This window comes from Grammomys surdaster, unplaced genomic scaffold, assembly GCF_004785775.1.
Source record: "Grammomys surdaster isolate TR1022 unplaced genomic scaffold, NIH_TR_1.0 958, whole genome shotgun sequence".
NCBI classification, from domain to species: domain Eukaryota; kingdom Metazoa; phylum Chordata; class Mammalia; order Rodentia; family Muridae; genus Grammomys; species Grammomys surdaster.
Genome location: NW_021605377.1, coordinates 412,355 through 433,097, shown reverse-complemented (window position 1 = coordinate 433,097; position 20,743 = coordinate 412,355). Strand labels below are relative to the sequence as shown.

General features: G+C 42.1%; 1 protein-coding gene across 1 annotated transcript in view; it reads left to right on the top strand.

Annotated features, from left to right (window-relative positions):
* The first annotated feature begins 1,602 nt into the window (after window positions 1–1,602).
* Window positions 1,603–20,743, top strand: part of Utp20 (UTP20 small subunit processome component) — an 82,552-nt gene continuing 63,411 nt past the window's right edge. The window contains exons 1-15 of the mRNA XM_028783101.1: window positions 1,603–1,774; window positions 2,894–2,974; window positions 6,761–6,827; window positions 6,963–7,095; window positions 7,641–7,829; window positions 9,618–9,699; window positions 10,349–10,486; window positions 10,967–11,122; window positions 11,650–11,796; window positions 11,974–12,108; window positions 13,025–13,102; window positions 14,818–14,996; window positions 18,916–19,071; window positions 19,196–19,284; window positions 20,617–20,722. Of these exons, the coding sequence (XP_028638934.1) occupies window positions 1,730–1,774; window positions 2,894–2,974; window positions 6,761–6,827; window positions 6,963–7,095; window positions 7,641–7,829; window positions 9,618–9,699; window positions 10,349–10,486; window positions 10,967–11,122; window positions 11,650–11,796; window positions 11,974–12,108; window positions 13,025–13,102; window positions 14,818–14,996; window positions 18,916–19,071; window positions 19,196–19,284; window positions 20,617–20,722 (1,781 nt within the window). The 5' untranslated portion in view covers window positions 1,603–1,729. The remainder of the gene's footprint in view (window positions 1,775–2,893; window positions 2,975–6,760; window positions 6,828–6,962; window positions 7,096–7,640; window positions 7,830–9,617; window positions 9,700–10,348; window positions 10,487–10,966; window positions 11,123–11,649; window positions 11,797–11,973; window positions 12,109–13,024; window positions 13,103–14,817; window positions 14,997–18,915; window positions 19,072–19,195; window positions 19,285–20,616; window positions 20,723–20,743) is intronic.

The following is a 20,743-nucleotide window of genomic DNA, read 5'->3' as shown; positions in this document are numbered from 1 at the left end:
TCAAAAGTCATGGAAATTGTTTCATGAGTTGAGGAAATACCCAGTACTCCTGTGGATTAAAATAGATTACAACGGGAAGGATAATAAATGGCGGGGGGCAAGAATACCTTGATGCACTGTATTCTACCCACAAGGGGCTCTGATTACTCACAAGCTAGGCTAGGATGAAATCTTATCTCAAGGACTTTGCACTTGGATGTACCTCCTTCAATTTTTGTGCAAATAGCTCCATGGCTCATTCTCCTTCTTTTCATTGGGTTTCTGCCTGAATGTTATGTGCAATATTTGTGCAGATGTTTATAACTCTGTGACTATGTATCTTGTGGTAGACATGCTTATGAGCATAAAAAGAGCTGGCCACTAAGGTTATGTGGGTCTCTGCCATATAAGTCCTCTTAGAGTTTGTTTACAAATATATTATTTGATGATTAGAAATAACCAAAAGTATATGTCAAGAGTTACAGTGTTTTCATCTCTCAAACTTCCTGCAAACGTAAGCTCAGATCACCTTGTAGATAGCCCAAGTCTACGTGACAATGCATCCTTCCTACTGTCTACTTATAGCTTGTCTTGACTTTCTAAGATATGAGCAATTTTCCCCCATAGTACACTTTCAGAAAATACTTGATCAAACAAATGGTAAGTTTAGAAAAGTTATTGAGTATTTTAAAAGCTGTACACACACACACTCACACACACACACACACATATATGTAAATATATATATATATGAGCTGTAGGCTCTAGCTCAGTGGTAGAGCTCTTTCTGGCATTCATGAAGACCCAGATTTTATTTTATTTTCCAGTACCAACAAACTAAAACCTGGACCTTCAGAATACGAGTGTGAATGAAGATCATCACTTACAAGACGCCCAACTTTGGTTTCCTTGCATGCTAAGGGGGCTAAAAGAAAAAAACCATACAGCTCACATTTTGGCTTTATAACCAACATTACTGTAAATTATGGGTGGAAATAGCTTTTGGCAATACAGGATATGTAGCGTTAATGTTAGCTGGTGACTGTTATGCTTTCTTTCTATAATAAAACCATTTTATCCTTTTTTTTCTTTTTGTTTTTTTCGAGACAGGGTTTCTCTGTGTAGCCCTGGCTGTCCTGGAACTCACGCTGTAGACCGGGCTGGCCTCCAACTCAGAAATCCGCCTACCTCTGCCTCCCAAGTGCTGGGATTAAAGGCGTGTGCCACCACCGCCTGGCTCATTTTATCCTTTTTTATTAAAAATTTTTATACAATATATTTTGATCGTGATTTACCCTCACCCAACCCCTCTGATTCTCCCAACCCACTCAACTGTACGCTCTTCTCCCTTAAAAAAAATAAACAATCTACAAAAACGAAAATCAAAGCCAACAGGCAAATGACAAATATGACCCCCCAAAAAAATGCCCAAAACAAAACGTCCACAAAAAAACCATTGAGCTCGTTTTGTGTTGGCCAACTTCTCAAATAGTGAAAACAGCACATCCACAAACTGCACGACTAGCAACCAGGAAGAGCACGCATGTTCGGCCCGCCTCTTCCGCCCACGTGACCGACACATCCTGGCTTTCCAACATGGCGGCGCCCAGCGGTGCTAGCTACACGTGAGAAAGAGCAGGCAACCGAGCATCGGAGAACTACTGCGTGTGAGCCGCTTTCTCCTCCGCGCTGCCGGCGGATCTCTTCCTGTCTTCCTGAGACCCTCGCGGGCCGCTGTCCCGCCGCAGTCATGAAGCCAAAGCCACTTTCCCACAAGACCGAGAACACTTACCGGGTGAGCGCGGGAGTTTGGGCCGGGAGCCGCGTTTCGTCCTGCCTTTGCCTGACTAGCTGATAGCGTAACTCCTGGGCCTCCAGAGTCGGGGCAAAGCCGGAATCATTTGCCCGGGGCTCCGGCGAAAATGGGAGACTTTGCCAGTATAATAAACATTAGTTCGCAGGGAAGTTAAGAAACTTGAAATACAGATTCCACCTTTTAACGATGAGATCTGACCTGTCTGGGCAGTTTCCTTCACTTGAGGGTCAAATTGATTGTCTCAGGGGATTGCCAGCAACCGAATCTCCCCTTCTAACTTTAAAGACTGAACTGAGTGGGGTGAGGCGGGCTGGCAAGTGGCGAGTGACTTCTGCTGGCTACTGTAGTTGTTTATAATGTCTTTCCAGGTTCTTTTGTAACTGAGTCTGCGTTTTTAAAATATAAACGTTTTTCAACAACTTAGCGAGATCCCTGTGCATTCCGTGTGGTATGAAATGTGAAAGATGCAGCATCAGCTTGTCAGCGTTCGTCTAGGTTCTACAATCTTGTGTGGAAATTGTATTCGATAAAACATAATGTAGGCGGTAGATCGGTTGGTAGAGTGTTTGATTAACATTCAGGAAGCCCTGGGTTGGATCCCCAGCCACTTACACCCCATTAAAAACAACAACTATAACAACAAAAACCCAGACCTGGTGATGTAGAGGCAAGAGGATCAGAACTTAAATTTTAAGGTCATCCTTGGCTGCATAGCCAGTTCCAAGCCAACCTGGATACTTAAGTTAAAAAGAAATACACAAAAATGAAGTAAGTTATGCAAAAATATAGAAGTATTTATTATCTTTAAGTAGTAACAGTGTATTTGTTTAGCGTTCTTACATTTACCTTTTGTGTTTCATAAGTAATAGCTGTTCTTATTTTAAAAAGTTACTCATTTTATAATCAATAGAAACCATAAGTCTGAAATTATGAGCTAAGGGTACTGTTATCTGTGGTGATGGTCCAGATCACCACTTCACTCGCTGAAGTTCTAGACATTCTTCTATGTTCAGAATTTGGTGTGATTATGGTGTAACGGATATCAAAATATGATAAGCATTGAATGTTAATGTGTCTTAAATATGCTTTTCTCTACAGTTTCTTACATTTGCTGAAAGACTAGGGAATGTGAACATTGATATTATTCACCGTATCGATAGAACTGCAAGCTATGAGGAGGTAAGAGGATGTTTTAAATTTCTCTTACTAATTAATGTAAGTAAGCTGTTTTCAAATCGTTTTTAATGTGCATGCAGTGATTTAGACCTGTGTTGTCTAATTAAAAAAAAAAAAAAAACCACACGCAGCAAATATGTTTTTAATTCATTTTAAACCTAAATCCCTCAGTAGCTATATGCAGTTAGTTGGAATCATACTAGAGAAGTACCTACCATACTGGATGGTGCATGTCCGTCCTGGCCTCAAGTTCAGTTGGATGAGTTAAACAGTTGGCTTGACTTGATTCTCAGTTGGGTTTTGTTACTGGAAACTCTTTTCTTGTGTACATTGCAAGCGGGTGTACAGACCAGCCAAAAAGGCAGCTCTGATTTTACAGAGATTTTAATGAAGTCACTTTCCTGGGGTTTAGTTTCTTCCTCTTTAAGATACTGGACTGCACAGTTTTCCAGTTGTAACCACATTCCTGTCATTCTTCTATGAAGAAGTGTTTTCCTTTTTGCTATACCAAGCCTTTAATGTTTCTGCTAGCCTTTCTTAAAAGGCTTAACCTTAACCTCAGTCTTGTTTATGTTGACACCTTTAACTTGGGGTTTCAACCCCAGCTCTTCATCTGTTACTGATCAGATTCAATACTGAGTCTCTGCATTGTCTTCTACCACGTTAACAGGGTAAGTGATGTCATCTAGCCCATCATGAAATGCTTTGAGAACTCACAGTGAAGGCAGCCTTCTGAGAGGATCAGAAAGGATGTCAAAAGATGATCTGTAAGATGAGACGTGAATTGAGTTTTGCTGTTGGTGTAGGTGTTGTCATGGCAAGAGGACAAGAGTGGCTCTTGCAGATTGAGGGAAAAGTCTGCACAAAGCAGTCGAAGCTAGGGAATGTGTGTCCCATTTAAAGCACTATAAAACTGTTCAGTCTTATAGATGTGCTTAGGGTGCACACATGTGGGGTGCCTGGAACAGCAGAGGAGGGTAGCTAGAGAGATTGGTAAGACCATAAAGAGTTTCATATGCTGAGAAGTTTGGATTTTATCCTAAAGCCATAGGATTCTGTTCCTGAACTGTAAGCAGGGGAGCAACATGGTCAGGATATGATTAGGCTTAAAATTTCGTCTTAAACACGAAGGAAAGAGCGGGATATAAACTAGCAGAGAAGATCTGATGTCTATATGAGAGATGGTTATGATAGTGGTAACCAAAACAGAAGGGAAGTTTCAGGGATATTACGATCAGGAGTAGGAACTGACCTACCGAACATGTGGAGAGGGACAGAAAGCAGGTTTTTGGTTACAGTAGCAGGATGGTTGAAGATACCACTCAGCAATCTGAAGGGACTCCAGGTGAGGATGAAGAATTGCATGCTCTCTCTCATTTGCATTTAATGTCTGTCAAGACTCTGCTGTTCACATGTGCATACACACTCTCTAAAGATATGATAGACATTAAATGCAAATGAGAGAGAGCATGCAATTCTTGAGAGGAAGATAATTACTTGTTGAATGTGATGTGTAGTACCTGTGATCCATGCAAATTATAGTGTCCATAGGATATTTGAGAGAAAGGGACAGTCCCAGAAAGCACAGTAAATCTTAACTACTACTGGACCACCAGGGGAAACATTAAAACACATTTGACTAGCAGAGTGTGGTGGTCACGCCTTTAATCCCAAATTCAGACCTAGAAAGCAGATCTCTGTGAGTTGGAGGCCAGCCACACTGCATAGTGAGACCCTGTCTCAGAGCATTCGTGAATGTAGAGCATAGGTGAATCCAAAGGCAGAATTAGAGACTTGGGTTCGGCAGGTGGTTTTAGTGTAAGCTACAGGTCAAAGGTACCAAACAATAAAATGTTGAAGATGAGAGTGCACAATTTTTACATAATGAATATGTATTGGCATCTTTTTATAAGAGTTTTCCTTACAAAAATTCTTAGGCTGAATGGTCCAAAATGGTTTCAGTTACATATCTTACAGTTGGAGTTGTTGGTCTCCATTCTTGTTTTCGTTAGAATTCTATTGCTATGATCAAGACTAACAATCAAAAGCAAGGAGAGGAGCTCGCCAGGCAGTGGTGGTGCACGCCTTTAATCCCAGCACTTGGGAGGCAGAGGCAGGCAGATTTCTGAGATCAAGAGTTCGAGGCCAGCCTGGTCTACAGAGTGAGTTCCAGGACAGCCAGGGCTACACAGAGAAACCCTGTCTCGAAAAAACAAAAAAAAAAGGGGTGGGGGGGAGGACTCGAGGCAGGAACCTAGAGACCAGAACTGCAGCAGAGGCCATGGAGGAATACTGCTTACTGGCTTGTTCTCCACGGTTTGCTCAGTTTACTTTCTTATGCCACCCAGGACCATCCAGGGGTGGCATGGTCCCCAGTGGGCTGGTCCCTCTTACATCATCATCAAGCAAGAAAATGACCCACAGACTTTCCTCCCTGACCAATCTAGTGGGAGCATTTTCTCAGTTGAGGTTCCTTTTCCAAAATGACTCTTTTTACATCAAGTTGACATAAAACTCATCAGGAGACTCTTCCTGTCGCTCTCCAACACAGATAGACTGGCCTTCTTTTCACAAGGTAAGAGTCTTTCCAGGACAGTGAAAGCAGGATGCCCTCATAAGGCCATGCTTTGTGTGTGACATTTCCATTGTAAGTCATTGTTTATAGCAGGGCTTACTAAACTTTTTCTCTGTCCAACCTTCTTTACCCAGCAACTCAGGGAGTGATTTTTAAAATCAAACATTCTAACACAACACAATCAAAAGGTATACTAAGTTACATAGGAAAATACTGTCTTTATTTTCTGTAATTAAACCATTATACTTTTCCAAAGTGCAGGATAATATATACTATATTAAGCTAATATGTATAGCTATTTGTAGAAGTTTCTTTATTAAAATAAAAAAAATTAGATACAAATATAGAGATGTATGTATCTATACATAATGCGCTTTTATCACACTGGGATGTATCATCACCATCTTTCAACTTAATGACAACAAAATGATTTTAATTTTTATTCATTTGTTGCTAGGGATTGAACCCAGGGCCTCACGTGTGCTAAGGGTACTGTCTACCACTGAGCTATCCTCAACCCTAATATAATTTTCAGGGGAGGGAAGGTTGAGACAGGGTTTCTCTGTGTATCCCTGGCTGTTCTGGAACTTGCTCTGCAAAACAAGTTGGCCTCAAACTCAGAAATCTGCCTGCCTTGCCTCCTGAGTGCTGGGATTAAAGGAGTGTACTGATACCATCCGGCTCCTAGTATGATAGCCACATAGCACACTTTCGTATGTATAGGCCACAGAAGTAGTACAACTCTTACCTTACTGATGGATTTTTAGGCTGTTTTGATTTTTTTCTCAATGTAATAAACCTTTATGTGTGTAAGTAATAGCTTAAAAAGAAAAATTGCTGATGGAAGGACATATTTAATTTTATGTCTAAATAAAGTACCAGATTTCCTCCCCATAGGGTTGTAGCAGTCTTCATGTCTAAAAGCAGAATGGAATAACTGAAGAGTCCGACGCATTTTGTATGCAGGCAGTTTTTCCTTACGTGGGCTTTAGACAGTTATTTGCTGCAACCAAAGCAACAAGGCTTGTTTTTTAATTCACCTGCTGCTGGTAGACTTCCAGTGGCTTGAAGAGGTTGGGTCTCCCCTCTTCTCAAAAACACAGAAAGGAGTTTTTAAACCCTTGATGCTTGTCCTAAGATGCCGGCTGTGGTCTGTGCTCTACAGCTTGGTCAGTTGTCCTGGCATTGCCTCACTCATGCCTTGCTCTTGGCAGGACGTCGAGACTTACTTCTTCGAGGCTCTGCTGAAGTGGAGAGAACTGAACCTTACAGAGCACTTCGGTACTGTCTGTTTCCTTGTACTTCATCCTCCTATAATTTGCACATTGTATGTTCCCAACAACTAGTTATGCAACGAAGAAACAGAATATAATCCTTTTTGCTTTCTTCCTTTCTTTTTTCCTTTTGTTAATCCAGGGAAATTTTACAAAGAAGTCATTGACAAATGCCAATCTTTTAACCAGTTGGTCTATCATCAAAATGAAATCGTCCAGAGCTTGAAGACTCACCTGCAGATTAGGAACAGTTTTGCCTTCCAACCTCTTTTGGAGTAAGTCACATCTCAAATGAAGGCTCAGTGGTGTTTGTCTGAGTTTTAGGGAAAATCATGTTTCATCACTGGCCGTGAATTACTGTTGATAATGTAGACGCAGGATGCATCTGCCTTCTCTGTTAGTTTACTGTGTAAGAAAACGATGTGTTGCTGTACAGCAGTGTCCCGGGTGTACATTTCACTGTCTCTGTTCTCCCGCAACTGTTTCTTTGAAACCAGGGACGCGTGGTCCCAAGTTCTGCCGTAACTGTTTCTGATTTACTTTCATTGCTCACCTGTTAAGATTTGAAGAATTTTATATCTCTTCAGCCTTGAGCTGTGAATGATGGCGCACTCTATAATCCCTGCTCTCAGGAGGTGGAAGCAGGTGGATCTTGTCCAGCCTGGGCTGTACAGCAAGATAAGGTCTTGTTTTAGAAACTAAACAGCAACAACAGAGGCTTGATAAGAAGTTCTTTGTTTTAATTCATGCAATGGTCATAGGCTATCTATACTATTAAACAGCTTTTTATTTTTAATTGGTTGCTTCTTTTTCAATCCAGTTTAGTAGTCCAGTTGGCACGAGATCTGCAGACTGATTTCTACCCCCACTTTGAAGACTTCTTCCTGACAATCACGTCCATCCTGGAGACTCAGGACACAGAACTGTTAGAATGGGCTTTCACCTCGCTCTCGTATCTTTACAAGTACCTGTGGAGACTGATGGTGAAGGACATGTCCAAGATATACAGGTGTCCCTTTTCTTCTGCACTGTTCTGATTTGCCTTCTTCTTCCTTTGCCCTGACCTCTCCCTGACTCCAGAATACCTTTCCAGTACACTACCTAATTATTTCCTTATACAGAGTTGATGTGCCAGTCACAGTAATCTACATTTTAATCTGTCGATCTGCTTCGTATATCTTAAATTTGTATGTACTTACATTCTTTCTTCCTCAGCTCCTAAAATTATACCCACCCATCCAAACTTGACTAGGAGTTTATCATGTTGTCCCCCCCCCTTATTAGCCATGATAGCTTTGAATTCTGGACCTCTCAGATGTGTTTTATTTTGTCTTGTTGATTGGATCATGCAAGCTTTATTATAGTTCTTTGTAATATAATCCTGTCTTCTGCAACCCCCTGAACTGTTTAAGAAAACTGTTTAAAATGCTGGTCCTTATCCAGCAATAAATAAGCATATATATCTATCTTCAGCATGTATTTATATGCTCATCAAAAGAGATACCATTTTTTAAATGTACAGGGATGTGGAAGGAGAATGAATTTCTTGGTGGCTTTTTGCTTAAAGAAAACAAGATTCCTACCTGTTTAAATCAGTCAGACTAAATGATACCCTTCATCTGGTTTTCCTGTGATTTCTCCTGTGCATCCCAATAGAAGGTGTGGGTGTGGAGCCGGACAGTGATGCCAGTGATCTTGCTCTTGGCTTCTTAGAGGCATCTTTGATCTAGTTACCAGGATTCCAAATTCTCCTCTGTCATTTATAAAGCTCAGTGAGCTTGCAGTGAGTGTTATCTGCTTTTAATTCACTTGGTATAGTCACAAATAAAACATACAGAAGTCCTTGTTGTGTACTTATGTTAGGATGGAGAACAGAACAGGTCATAGAGGGTCTTGGATCACTGGAAGGCCTTCAGCTCCTTTGCAGGGACTCCTGAAGTATCTTCTGGATTGAGCCTTTCCATTTCTCTCTATGCCTCTTGCATGCCTTGATGCCCCAAGCTTCTGTTACCTGACTAGCGGTTTAACTAGATCATTAGCCTCCTTTTTCCTTTAGCTTGTATGTTGCTGCCAAATTAATCTTACAGAAAGTACGATATTCAGGCACTGTTTATTCACACCTGCTGTTATTAAGGTGCTGTTAGCTACTAGCATGACAGAAATAGGACAGCATATTCTGTGCTTTTCTATCATTAGGCTGTCTGACCTTTCAGGTCTATAATTAGTTGTAGCAGTGTGGTATATGACAATGAACAGGATGTTTAGCCTTGCCCTTGGCTCATTATCTAAATAATGGAGGTAGTAATAGTACCCAGCTCACAGAGCTGTCCTGATTGAATGAAGTAATGCAGAGGAGGTACTTACAGAAATGCAAACTGCTGCCCAGACTCGTGCTTGGCTGGGATTCAGAGCTACATGGTTACCCGTCATTTCCCACACTCCCTAGCCGTCTCACCCCTCCTCTCTGAGGTGTATCTCTTGGCTTCTAACTATTCCCTGATGTAGTTAGTTATTTGTACCCACTTCATCTTCGATCTTCCTAATGATAAGCTTCCCAGTTCACAGCTGAATTTATGCTGCCTTTCAGAATTCTCTGTGTGTTTGACCATTTCATGAAGTCTTTCTGTAATGATCACTGCCATATAGCCTATTGCCTCTAACTCCGCCTTTTGTGTGACATTGCATGTCTCTGTAATCACGTGCATACCTAGCACTGATGACCAGATTACTGACATGTAGCACGTCTGTACTAAGTTGATGCTGTTGACAGATCTGCCCTGTTTTTCTCCTTTTACAGCCTGTATAGCACCCTCTTGGCTCATAAAAAACTACATATAAGAAATTTTGCTGCCGAAAGTTTTACTTTCTTGATGAGAAAGGTTAGTGTGATACTTTTCTGTGCTTATTGGTACTAAACTGTCAAGAATCGGATGACTAGAATAGAGGGATTTTTAAATGTGATTACGAAGTAATTTTTTTAAATACATAAACAGAAGTTAGTTATTATTCTTAGCTTATGTTGCCATAAAGTTTAGTCTTTGTTTAGTAGTTATTGAGCTATAATTTGGATCATCTGTTACTTGGGTTTTTCTAACTTTCACTGTACATATTATAAGTGCCCTTTGGTCAGTGTGGGGAATTCTGTAATGATTTCCTGCAAGAGAACACTAGCATTGTACCATTTGTGTTTGTCTGCAATTCCTACTGAATTTTAGGTTGTGGTAATAAAATAAAACAGTGTATTAAATGTCTTTTATGTTCATAAAATATGAATATTTGGTTTACTTTAGAAGATACAGTGCTGCTTTGTGCTGTTTTTCTTAGCACATTCCTTCCTGTCAGCCTGATTAATTATCACCCTTACGTGACAGTTACGAGGCAAGTATACAGTTCTAGTAGCTTGAAGTTATTACGTCTGTGCCTTTCAGAAACTTCCAAAGTCCATTTAAGTATGAATATGTAAAATAGGAAATATGGCTTCTTAGATAAACTTGTATTGTAAATGCAATTTCCCATTTCTCATTTTAGGTCTCTGATAAAAATGCACTTTTCAATTTAATGTTTCTTGATCTTAATGAACATCCAGAAAAAGTGGAAGGAGTTGGACAACTGCTCTTTGAAATGTGCAAAGGAGTCAGAAATATGTTTCATTCCTGCACAGGCCAGGTAACGAGTGGGGAGCAGTACTTGGAGTCTGTGTAGAGGAAACTCAAGCAGATGACAGGGAGGGTGGCCTGGAATGCACAGGAAGCACACACTCGGGAGAGGCAGGGTTAATGCTGTCCTTCTCGATGCAGCTTTTGGGTCCTTTTACTTATAGAATCGCTTTGGTCTTTTTGATCCTGAGTGCTTGATTAATGATCATGGGTAGATAGTGAGAGGCTGTTCTGTGATAAATCCCCATGCTAAGGCTGGGCAGTGTGATTGGTACTCACCTGTAATCCCAGCACCATGCATGTTGAGGCAGATGGATTGTAATTTCAAGCCCAGCCTGGGCTACAGAGTTAACAGTCAAAGCTTCCAAATCCTTGATTATTCCATGCCAAACCTTTAATAACATCAGGGTGATAAAACACAGCTTAATACTTTCTTTAAAAAATATTTTATTCAAAAACATATTAATTGCTGTCCCTTGCATTCCCACAGGCACTCCCGCTCCTTCTGCAGAAGCTAGGACCAGTCACTGAGACAGAAACTCAACTACCGTGGATTCTAGTTGGGGAAACCCTGAAAACCATGGCCAGATCCACTGTAGTGTATATCTACAAGGAACATTTTGGTGTGTTTTTTGACTGTTTGCAAGTAAGTTCTAACTGTTAAGAATGGGTATGTAACAGGGCAGTCTGAGTAGCTGTCTCTGTTGTTGGGGCAGAGCAGCACACTGTCGGACATTGTGTTTCATCATCATTTCCTATGCTTCTTCTGTACATTGAGTACATCGATTCTCCCTCCCCCTCTAGTCTTTTGACGTCAGTGGAGTTTAGTGGCTGTGAGAATTGCCAGAGTTCCTGTCGGCATCTTGCTCTCACTGCTAGTGTGACTCAGAACAGTTATTTACAGCTCCAGTTGCGTGGTGTTTTCATGTGCTAAAATGGGGCTGATATTACCTGTGTCAAGGAGGCTATGAGGGTGTATAAATACTTCCAAAGAACGCAGTGCTGTGTAAATACTAGCTGCTGCTGTCTAGTTATGCTCAAAACATTCATCTTCCTTTTTTATAAAGCAGAAGAGTGTGAAGAGGGGAGCTGTCACAGAATATTCCATTATTGGATGAGCGAATGGGTTGGGAATTTTGTGGTTGTTTTCCCCATTCTGTTCTTGATTTGAAGGAGTCACTCCTGGAGCTACACAACAAATCGACAGAAGCAAACTGCCGTGAAAGCTCTGAACAGATGAGCCGCTTGCTGGAAACATACCTGATCGTCGTGAAACACGGAAGTGGCTCCAAAATACCACTGCCTGCTGACGTTTGTGGGGTGAGTTCCCAAGTCTGATGTACCTAAGCGTTTGTTACAGGTCGGGACTGGGGCGTAGCTCGGTGCTGTGCACTCACCTAGCATGTGCAAGGACTGATGATCCACAGCACTGGAGGCGGGGCGGAGGGTGGAGTGTAGACTGCTATGTGTGCCTTGTGTTTTCTTCTCTTATTACAGGTATTGTCTGAAGCATTACAGACAGCCAATCTGTCCACATCTTGCCGGAAGACTCTCTTGGATGTAGTTTCTGCTTTGCTCCTAGCTGAGAATGTTTCCTTGCCAGAGACCCTCATCAAAGAAACTATAGAAAAAGTAATTCACTTTAGCAGCTGTTACTTGTGTAGTTAATAATGTGTTTAGCGTTGAGTATGTCTGCTGTATATACAGATGAAGCATGACAAAGGCTCTGTCCCAAAGGATTGTTCTTGTTGAGGAGATGGGAGCTGCATGCCCTCATGGCAACAAGCACAATGGCGCAGTAAGAGCAAACATTAGGGAGCATGCATAGTCTGCTGTGCAGAGCATGAGTGGGCTACATGTCCAGGGTAGATATGATACCTACCATTCTGACAAGGGATTGGGGAGCCTGGGAGTAAGTACTTACAATATGGTGAACTAATAATTTAGAGATGTCTGTTGAATTATAATTGTTAATTCTACTTACTAGGGGAACAGAGAAAGCTTTTCAAAGGACACATGCTTCTAGTAGTCTTTTAAAGTTTCTAACAGTTAGCTAATGGAGGAAAAAACCCAGGAGAAGGAACATTAATGACTCACTTGTTTTCACAAATGCATGTAGTCTGGCACAGGGACACCGAGAATGTGTTGCCACCATACGAGAAGAGTTCTCTTAGTTTTGGGAAGTTTGGCTTTATCCTGCAGATAGGGAAGGCTCTGGGAGAATTCTGAGCAGGGTCATGCTAAGCTGTTTGCAGTCTAGTGGGTTTGGAAACTAGGTTGGAGTGGAACTGAAAATGGAAACCCAAGTTCATATGGAACCTTCTGCTTTTCCTGTTGTGATTGCCTAAAGCTGGGAAGGAGCCAAGCATCCTTGAGGGCCTGTCGTAGTCACTGAGACACCTGCTGTGCTCTGAGTTCCCTCAGAGCCCACTAAGCCTCTGGATGGAATCAGTATTGGCATGTGGTTTACCTACTGTAGTTACGCTGGGGGTGAGGAGAGACCCACTGTGTACATTTACAGATACTTCTGATCTCTGCTGCTTCTCAGGTATTTGAAAGCAAATTTGAAAGACGTTTGATTTTGGATTTTTCTGAAGTCATGTTTGCTATGAAGCAGTTTGAGCAGGTAAGCAAGACATTAATTTTAAGGTACTTTATAAATATGTCATGAAATAATCAAATCTGAAATCCTGTGGTTTCTCTGTTATTCTTGTTGTTGCTGCTGTTTTTTGAGAGGAACAGATTCAGTGCTTGCTGTTTTAGTTAATATAATTTTAAAGAAATTGTATTCAATTCAATTATATGTGAAACTTTATATACTAAGTCATTTAAAATGACTTATCTGTGCAGTGCAGACTCTAATGCCAGCACTTGGGAGGTGGAGGCAGGAAGGTGAGTTTAAGGCCAGACTGCTTAAGGCTGGGCCAGGCTCCTTAGACCCTGTCTCTAAAACCACCACCACACCAAGAAATCCTGAACCCAGGTGTGATGCAAGCTTGTCCTCACAGCACTTCAGAGGCTGAAGCAAGTGGATTACTGTGAGTTCAAGGCCAGCCTGGACTATATAATGGGCCAAGCTAGCAGTGTTACAGTGAGACTCTGTCAATATACGTATGCACACAAACCCAATGATACCCACGAGCTACTGTGTTTTTAGCAGTAATTGAATTATTTAGAAAACCATTTGGTAAAATTGAAAAGTCAGTTCAAAGAACTTGGATGTGAATTAAAAGCAGAGAGAATAGTTTTATTCTCCGCTTTATAGCAAGTCAGACCAGCCTCTGCTGCATGAGACCCCATCTTACCCTCCCATACTTACATGCAGGAATAAAACATAAATCTTATCCAGAAGTGATGGCGTATGCCAATAATCCCAATACTTGGGAAATGAAGACAGAGGATCAGGTGTTCAAGCTTAGCAAAGACAGTCTGAGACCTTGTATCAGAAAAAGTAAAAGACCTCGTGTGTGTGTGTGTGTGTGTGTGTGTGTGTGTGTGTGTGTGTGTGTGTGTTGGTTTAAACCAGTCAGACAAGGCTAAAAGACAAATCATTTGTTTTCTCATGTTAGCAGCAGTAGCCACAAGTAATCTTTTTCTTATTTTCCCTGGTGTTTACTCTGGATTCACCTAAATGTATTCTTTCTGTGATAAGCTAGTGTTGGCCTCATCAGTAGACTTTCTCCTCTGGTACATTAATTTTAGTTCCCTTATTTTGCACAGGAGAGTTCTATCTTGGGGTTTGATTGACTCCATATCTACCACTTACAGTTTATAAATGAGAAGAATTTTAGAGTTCGATGTCATGTCCTTTTATGTCTGCCTATCTTTCTCTGAATCAGCAGTTGCCTCACGCGTCCCATGCTGGATACCTTGTCTGTGACTGACACCCAGCAGCATTCTGAACACCCCATATGGCAAACTGGGGGCAACTCACCTTCTCCTCTTTGCTCCCTTAGGTTCCTCCTGTCTAGGGTTTGCGTTCTCAGCCATTGGATGGGCGTCCACTGCGGTGGCCTTTGTTTCTCTCCTGGTCCCTCGGCCCTGTACTCCGTCCCATTCCTGTTTCCGCTCTTCTCTCGGAGTCGGAGCTCTAACAGGTTTGGGAGGGTGAATGGCAGGACGTAAGAGTCAGTGTATCTGAGGTGTGCACTGCATTGGTAATAGACCAGTCATTAACGTCTCACTTGTAGTCATTTTCTGTCAGTGTTCCTAGTGTTCCCAGATTGTCTTCCTGGAGAACTTTAATTCTGTTCCTTTGCAACACTCTATTAGGATCTCTTTCCTGGGTGTCCTGGAATTTGCTTCTGTTAATGCATGTAAATTTCCTATTTTTGTCTTCAGCTGTTTCTACCGAGCTTTCTTTTGTACATTGAGAATTGCTTCTTGATGGACAACTCTGTGGTCAGCGATGAAGCACTGGCCATTTTAGCCAAACTCATTCTGAACAAAGCTGCTCCTCCCACTGCCGGCTCCATGGCCATTGAAAAGTACCCTCTGATTTTCTCACAGCAGACAGTGGGGTAAGTTCTAAATCTACTGCCCATGGTGATGGTAGATTATTGAGTCCTAATTTAATGTTCAAGTATACCACCCAAAATGATGATTGATCTATCCATCCGTCTGTCCATCCGTCCGTCCGTCCGTCCATCCATCCATCCATTTATATCTACACTAGAAGGAGGTTCACAGTAAAGTGCTGTGGGAAAGACTCAACTTGTGGCTGTGCCCGTAATGTTAGTATGATTCCAACTTGCAAAGCCGTGGATAAGCATGGAAAAGTGTGGATGGGAACATAAACCTATTAATTTTGTTTATCTCAGATGGTGATAAAGATTAGAAGTGATCATTAAGTAAGCCTTTTAAGATTATTTTAGATTCATGTGTAATTTTAAGAAATGTATAGAGAGGTTACATATATACAGTTCCCTCTGTCAAGTCTTGCTTTATCTTGCTGCCATATTAGAACTAGAATCAACTTATAGGCTCACTGAGACTGCCTCAGTTTTCTGTGCATTTACCGAGTGCTGTTTGTCCGTAGATCTGAGGGGTCTGTGCAGGTGATCACTCAGCAGAGCTGTCACCACCACCTGAAGGCATAGAGGTCTTCAGCCTTGCATAATTTTCTCCTCCGGTTTGCAAAAACAATTGCATCGCTTCTCTTCTCCCCTAGTCTCTCCTGTCCCCTCTCCCCTACTCTTCACATTCACAATTCCCTGGCACGGCTTTTAGTAGCTATCCTCTCTCCTAACCCTGTACCCACCAGTCGGCCCTCCTGATTTAATGAGCATGTCACTGTAAGTAGGATCGTGCAGTGTACCTTTTACCTTTGCAGTTGGTCAGCTTTTTCACCCAGAACAGTTTCTTTGAGACTCACCCAGGTGGCTGTATCAACTAAGCCCACTCCTCTTTGTTTCTAAGGATTCCCTGGTAAGAATGTCACTCTTGTTTAATCATTAACGTGTAAAGAACATTTAGGTTAGTTCTGCCTCTTGGCTATTGCACATTAAGCTATTGTGACTGTTCATGTTTTCAACTCTGTACATATCCCAGTGTGGAATTCTGGGGGTTTATGATAAGTAGGAAGAATCACTACCCACTTCCCATAAATAGACATTATAGTGACTTGAGAAGGCATGAATTTGGAGACCCAAATACCATTTGTTAATTCATGGCAGAAACAACAGTTCTACCAAACATTAAAAAGTGTTTGTTGGTACTGGGGGTGAAGAGGGGGCAGGAGATAGGGTCTCACTGTGTAGCCGGTCTGCCATTTCTTCCTTCCGTGTCATATGCAGTCTGGAACACATTATGCATTAACTGTTACATCGAATTTGAGGTTTAGGCCAACAGGCTATTAACTTGCTTTGGCAACGTTTGTTAAAAAGCTGTTCTCCATGAAGCTGCCCTTGTACTTCTGTCAGAAATCACCTGGGCGTATTTGCTGATCTACTTCTGTGTCCCTGAGTCTGTTACACTTAAAATGTTGTATTAAACATGTTTAAAGGGGCCATGGCTCACCTTTTCCTTTCAAGCATGTGTGAGGGTGGTTGCATGACCTGCCCGTGAGGTCAGAGGAAGTTTGTGTGAGTAGTTTCTTTCTACTACATGGGCTCTGGGACTCAAATTCAGGTCCCTAGGCTTGGCAGCACATGCCTTTAACTCGATGAGCCATCCCAGTGGCCTCGGACCTTTGTGTTTGTGCTTCATTTTACACCTACCCGTGGCCATTCCTGTGGTTTGCTTCTCTTCGAGACTCTAAGGTCAGTGCATGGGGTTAGGAAGAAAAGGCAGACTGGTTACACAGTGAGATCCTGCTAAGGTTTCCGCTTTGACCCTGGCTGCAGTCTTTGGGGTGAGGGCTATTGTCCCCACAGCTCACAGCATTTGGTTTGGAATTAGGTGAGCTGGAGACATTGGAGGCCTTGCCTCCTAGTGCCTGCTTACATCTCCTGTAGAAAGTAGCTTTTGTAAAATGCCTGAACAGAGTCCTGTTTTCCTTAAGCGAGCTCTGGCTCTTGAGAAATGGATAATGAGTAACTCCTGGAGAACCATTTCCGTGTCCTTGCTAGCTTGATTTCACAGCCAGAGCCAGTCTCCAGCAGGCATATTCTTGCAGGTGTCCCCAGAACTGTCTCCTGTGCCCTGGAGTGAAGCTGCTTGGTTCTCAGCTTCCCCTCAGAGAAGCCAAGGGGTTGATGAGGCCCCTGTCACACCTCACAGTTCTGTAATCCTCCTGAGAAAAGTACATAGTAAAATAAGCAAATTAGATCTTTTAACCCAAAGCCAGTGCTACAACTTCCATGTCTCTTTTCTCTGAGAAAACATTCCTTTGCCACTCTTCACAGAAATGATTTGTGTGAATGGTCACCTTTGTCTTAACTCTTCCTGTGGTGACTTTTGAGTAACAGTTTGAGCTGCATAGTGACATGTATTTGTGCACAGACACCTCACACTGGACTAGAACCCAAACAGGGTGATAGGAGTGTTGTAATGACAGCCAACCTAAGCAACATGGGAGTTTGAGGTGAGCCTGGGATCCTGTCTCTAAAACTCCAGAACCATCCCAGCTCTCTGCTGACAGGAACCAGGAAGAGAGAATTGGTGTGGAAATGCTCATTTAAAGCCTCATCCACTGCTGTAGGCAATGGGGGTGACAGAATGAGAGGTGCCTGTCCATCCTGCAGACGACAGCAGTGGCACGTGAAGAGGGACCTGGTGAGGCAGTGGGACAGAGTGGATCAGTCCCTTCTGGAGTGGTGCTTTGGACTCACTGTAATGGGAAGGAGTGAGTCTTGCAAGATCTGAGTTCAAGACTCCGGGCAAGAAGAGGCATTAACTTAGGACAATGATGGGGCAAATAATGACTTTTTCTTTGACATCATCAGTATTTTATAAGATTTTTATTGGTTGCTATATTATGCTTATTGTCTAGAAAGACTCAAGATACTATGACTAGCTGGGTGGTGGTGGCACACACCTTTGATCCCAACACTCAGGAGGGAGAGGCAGTTGGATCTCTGAGTTAGAAGCCAGCCTGGTCTGCAGAGTGAGTTCTAGGACAGCCAGGGCTACTCAGAGAAATCCTGTCTAGTTTTTTGTTTTTGTTTTTGGTTTTTTTTTAAGTTGATTAATGAATTGATAGTTAACTTACTTATGTATTATTTCTAAATATTCTGTGTTCTGACAAGTATGGAACCAAAAAAAAATGACTTTTTATTGATTTAAATAACAAAAATCCTTACAGACTACTTCTCTTATACATACAAGTTAACCATACTGGACATGAGGAACAAGTTACAAAGCATATTACCTATCATTTCTGGGACTTTGCTTGCAATAGAAAGGGCTAGTTATAACTATATAGACTAATATGTACCCACCAACAAATGGTAAGTCACAAAACATCATTGAGGAACCTTGTTTCACATAAAGTGGGAGGAGACCTGTCAGTCATAATAAAAGTGGTATTTGCCAATTTTTCCATGGTAACTTTGTGACATCATTCTTCATTTGAAAATACTAAAGTTCATGTGGCAATTATAGTGGTTCATGCCTATAATACCAGCAGCACTTAGAAGGCACAAAATAGGAGGATTGCCACAAGTTCAAGGCCAGCCTGCTATATATAATCAGTTCCAGCTTCCCAGGCTCATAGCTATACTGTCTGAAATAAATAAGATATGAAGAATGGAGGAAGTGAGTTTGCTCCAGTCCTTCAGATGTGCCCAGCAGCCAGCGCACAGTGCACAGCAGTGCCTGGAGCTAGGGAGGGCTAGGTTACAATCAGTTAAAACAGAGAGGGGAGTTGTGTAGTCAGCAAGTGACTCACGCTTGTTCATTTATGTCTATCTATCACCCTAGCTCCTACTCCCTTCAAGATGCACCCTTTCAGACTTGTGCTTTGTTAAATACCTGTTCATTCATTGTTTTCACCTTCAGATCCTACTTACAGCAGAGGAAGGCTGACTCCAAGAGAAGAAAGGAACAGTTTCCAGTCTTAAACCATCTCTTATCCATAGTTCAGTTACCCCCAAATAAAGATGCCACTTACCTTTCACAGTCTTGGGCAGCCCTTGTGGTATTACCTCATCTTAGGTAAGGAAATAAACTTGTGTTTTACAAACATTTAACATTTTGAATAAAATGTTACCCATTCTTTTCATCCTGTGACTAAGCCATTAAATTTGAAATTTTCCTTCTTTTTTGCACTTCGTAACAGACCTCTTGAGAAAGAGAAGACGATATCACTTGTGTCCTGCTTCATAGAGTCACTCTTCCTGGCTGTTGACAGAGGGAGCTTTGGAAAAGGTCAGTCAGTCAGCCCTTTTTCTCTCTTAGTGTGCCACAGAATAGTGCTAACACTGTATTCTGCTGTAACTCCATATGACAGTGTGCATGTGTGGCAGGGTCACGTGCTACTTGTACCCCATAAGTTGCCTAAACACAAGGAAAGTCAAGTATTAGGAGAATTTAAAACATGGGACATTTGAGTCCCCACTATCTCGTGTGCCTTCCCTACCCCTCAGGGACACCTTCTGCTTCAGACTGCTTCATTTACTCACGTGGAACATAGTCATTCCCTGGCGTATGCTCCCTCTGCCTGAGAACCATCCTGTTTGTTATTCAGTATGATCACTTAGGCTGATTGTTTGTGGTTGCTGTGCTGAAACACCATGCCCAAGAGTGACTTACTAAGAGTTTGTCTTAGTGTACAAGTCCAGGACAATACATAATGGCAGAGGGGCATGGCAGCAGGCAGCCAGAGAGAGAAGCTGAGAGTTTATTTCCAACAGCAAGGTGTCCTAAAAGTTCAAGAACTTTCTCCAAACAGCACCACCAGCTGGGACCAAGTGTTCAGATTCACGAGTCCCAGAGGAATCATTCAGACCACCACAGTTGCATCACTAGGAAGCCTTCCTGCCTCCTGTCAGCAGGACCAAGTCACCCTACTCCAAGTCCCAGAACCTGCTATATGTCTTCCTCAGAGCCTAACAGTTTAAAAGCAGTTATTTGGTCTTTCTCGGTGCCTTATTATAGCCAAACACATGTACATTGTGATTATTCACCCATAGAAGTAGTAGTGTGCTATAGAATATTACACAGCAAGTTTTTCATAGCTCAAATATTGGCCATGTGTATCTAGTGGCTACTGTATTAGATTGGCTGTTTCAGCACAAAGGCTTTTGCCATTGCAGAGCATTGTGTTTGATGGTGCTACTCTGGAAAGGAAATTGGCAAAGGGACTGTATATGTTTTAGGCTTTGGGGGGGTGTGGGGGGAGGAGAAAGGAGATATGAGCAGATGAGTGAGCCAGGTCTACTGTTAACAGAAAATTCTCGTCTGGGTTATACTAGAGGGTGGACTATATCCCTTACTTGAAATTTAGACTTTGAAATATACATACATCTATTTTGCTAGTTAGGAGCCCTAACCTGAAAATTCCAGATCTAACATTGTGACTCGAAAGCTAACTGTACACCATGGAGCAGGGCTCACACACTTCAGGTTTGGAGTAGGGGTGCTTGACCTCAGCTGGCTTCTTGTCTCAGTCAATGGTGTGGCTTTGATTCTCTGCTTCTGAATATGTGGTCCCTGTAAGGAAGATACAATAATGTGCTTTTCTTGGTTTTCTGCCCTTAGGACACTTATTTGTTCTTTGTCAAGCTGTAAATACTCTACTAAGTTTGGAAGAGTCTTCTGAACTCCTTCATCTGGTTCCTGTGGAACGGGTAAAGCACTTAGTGCTGTAAGTACACGGGTTCCATTT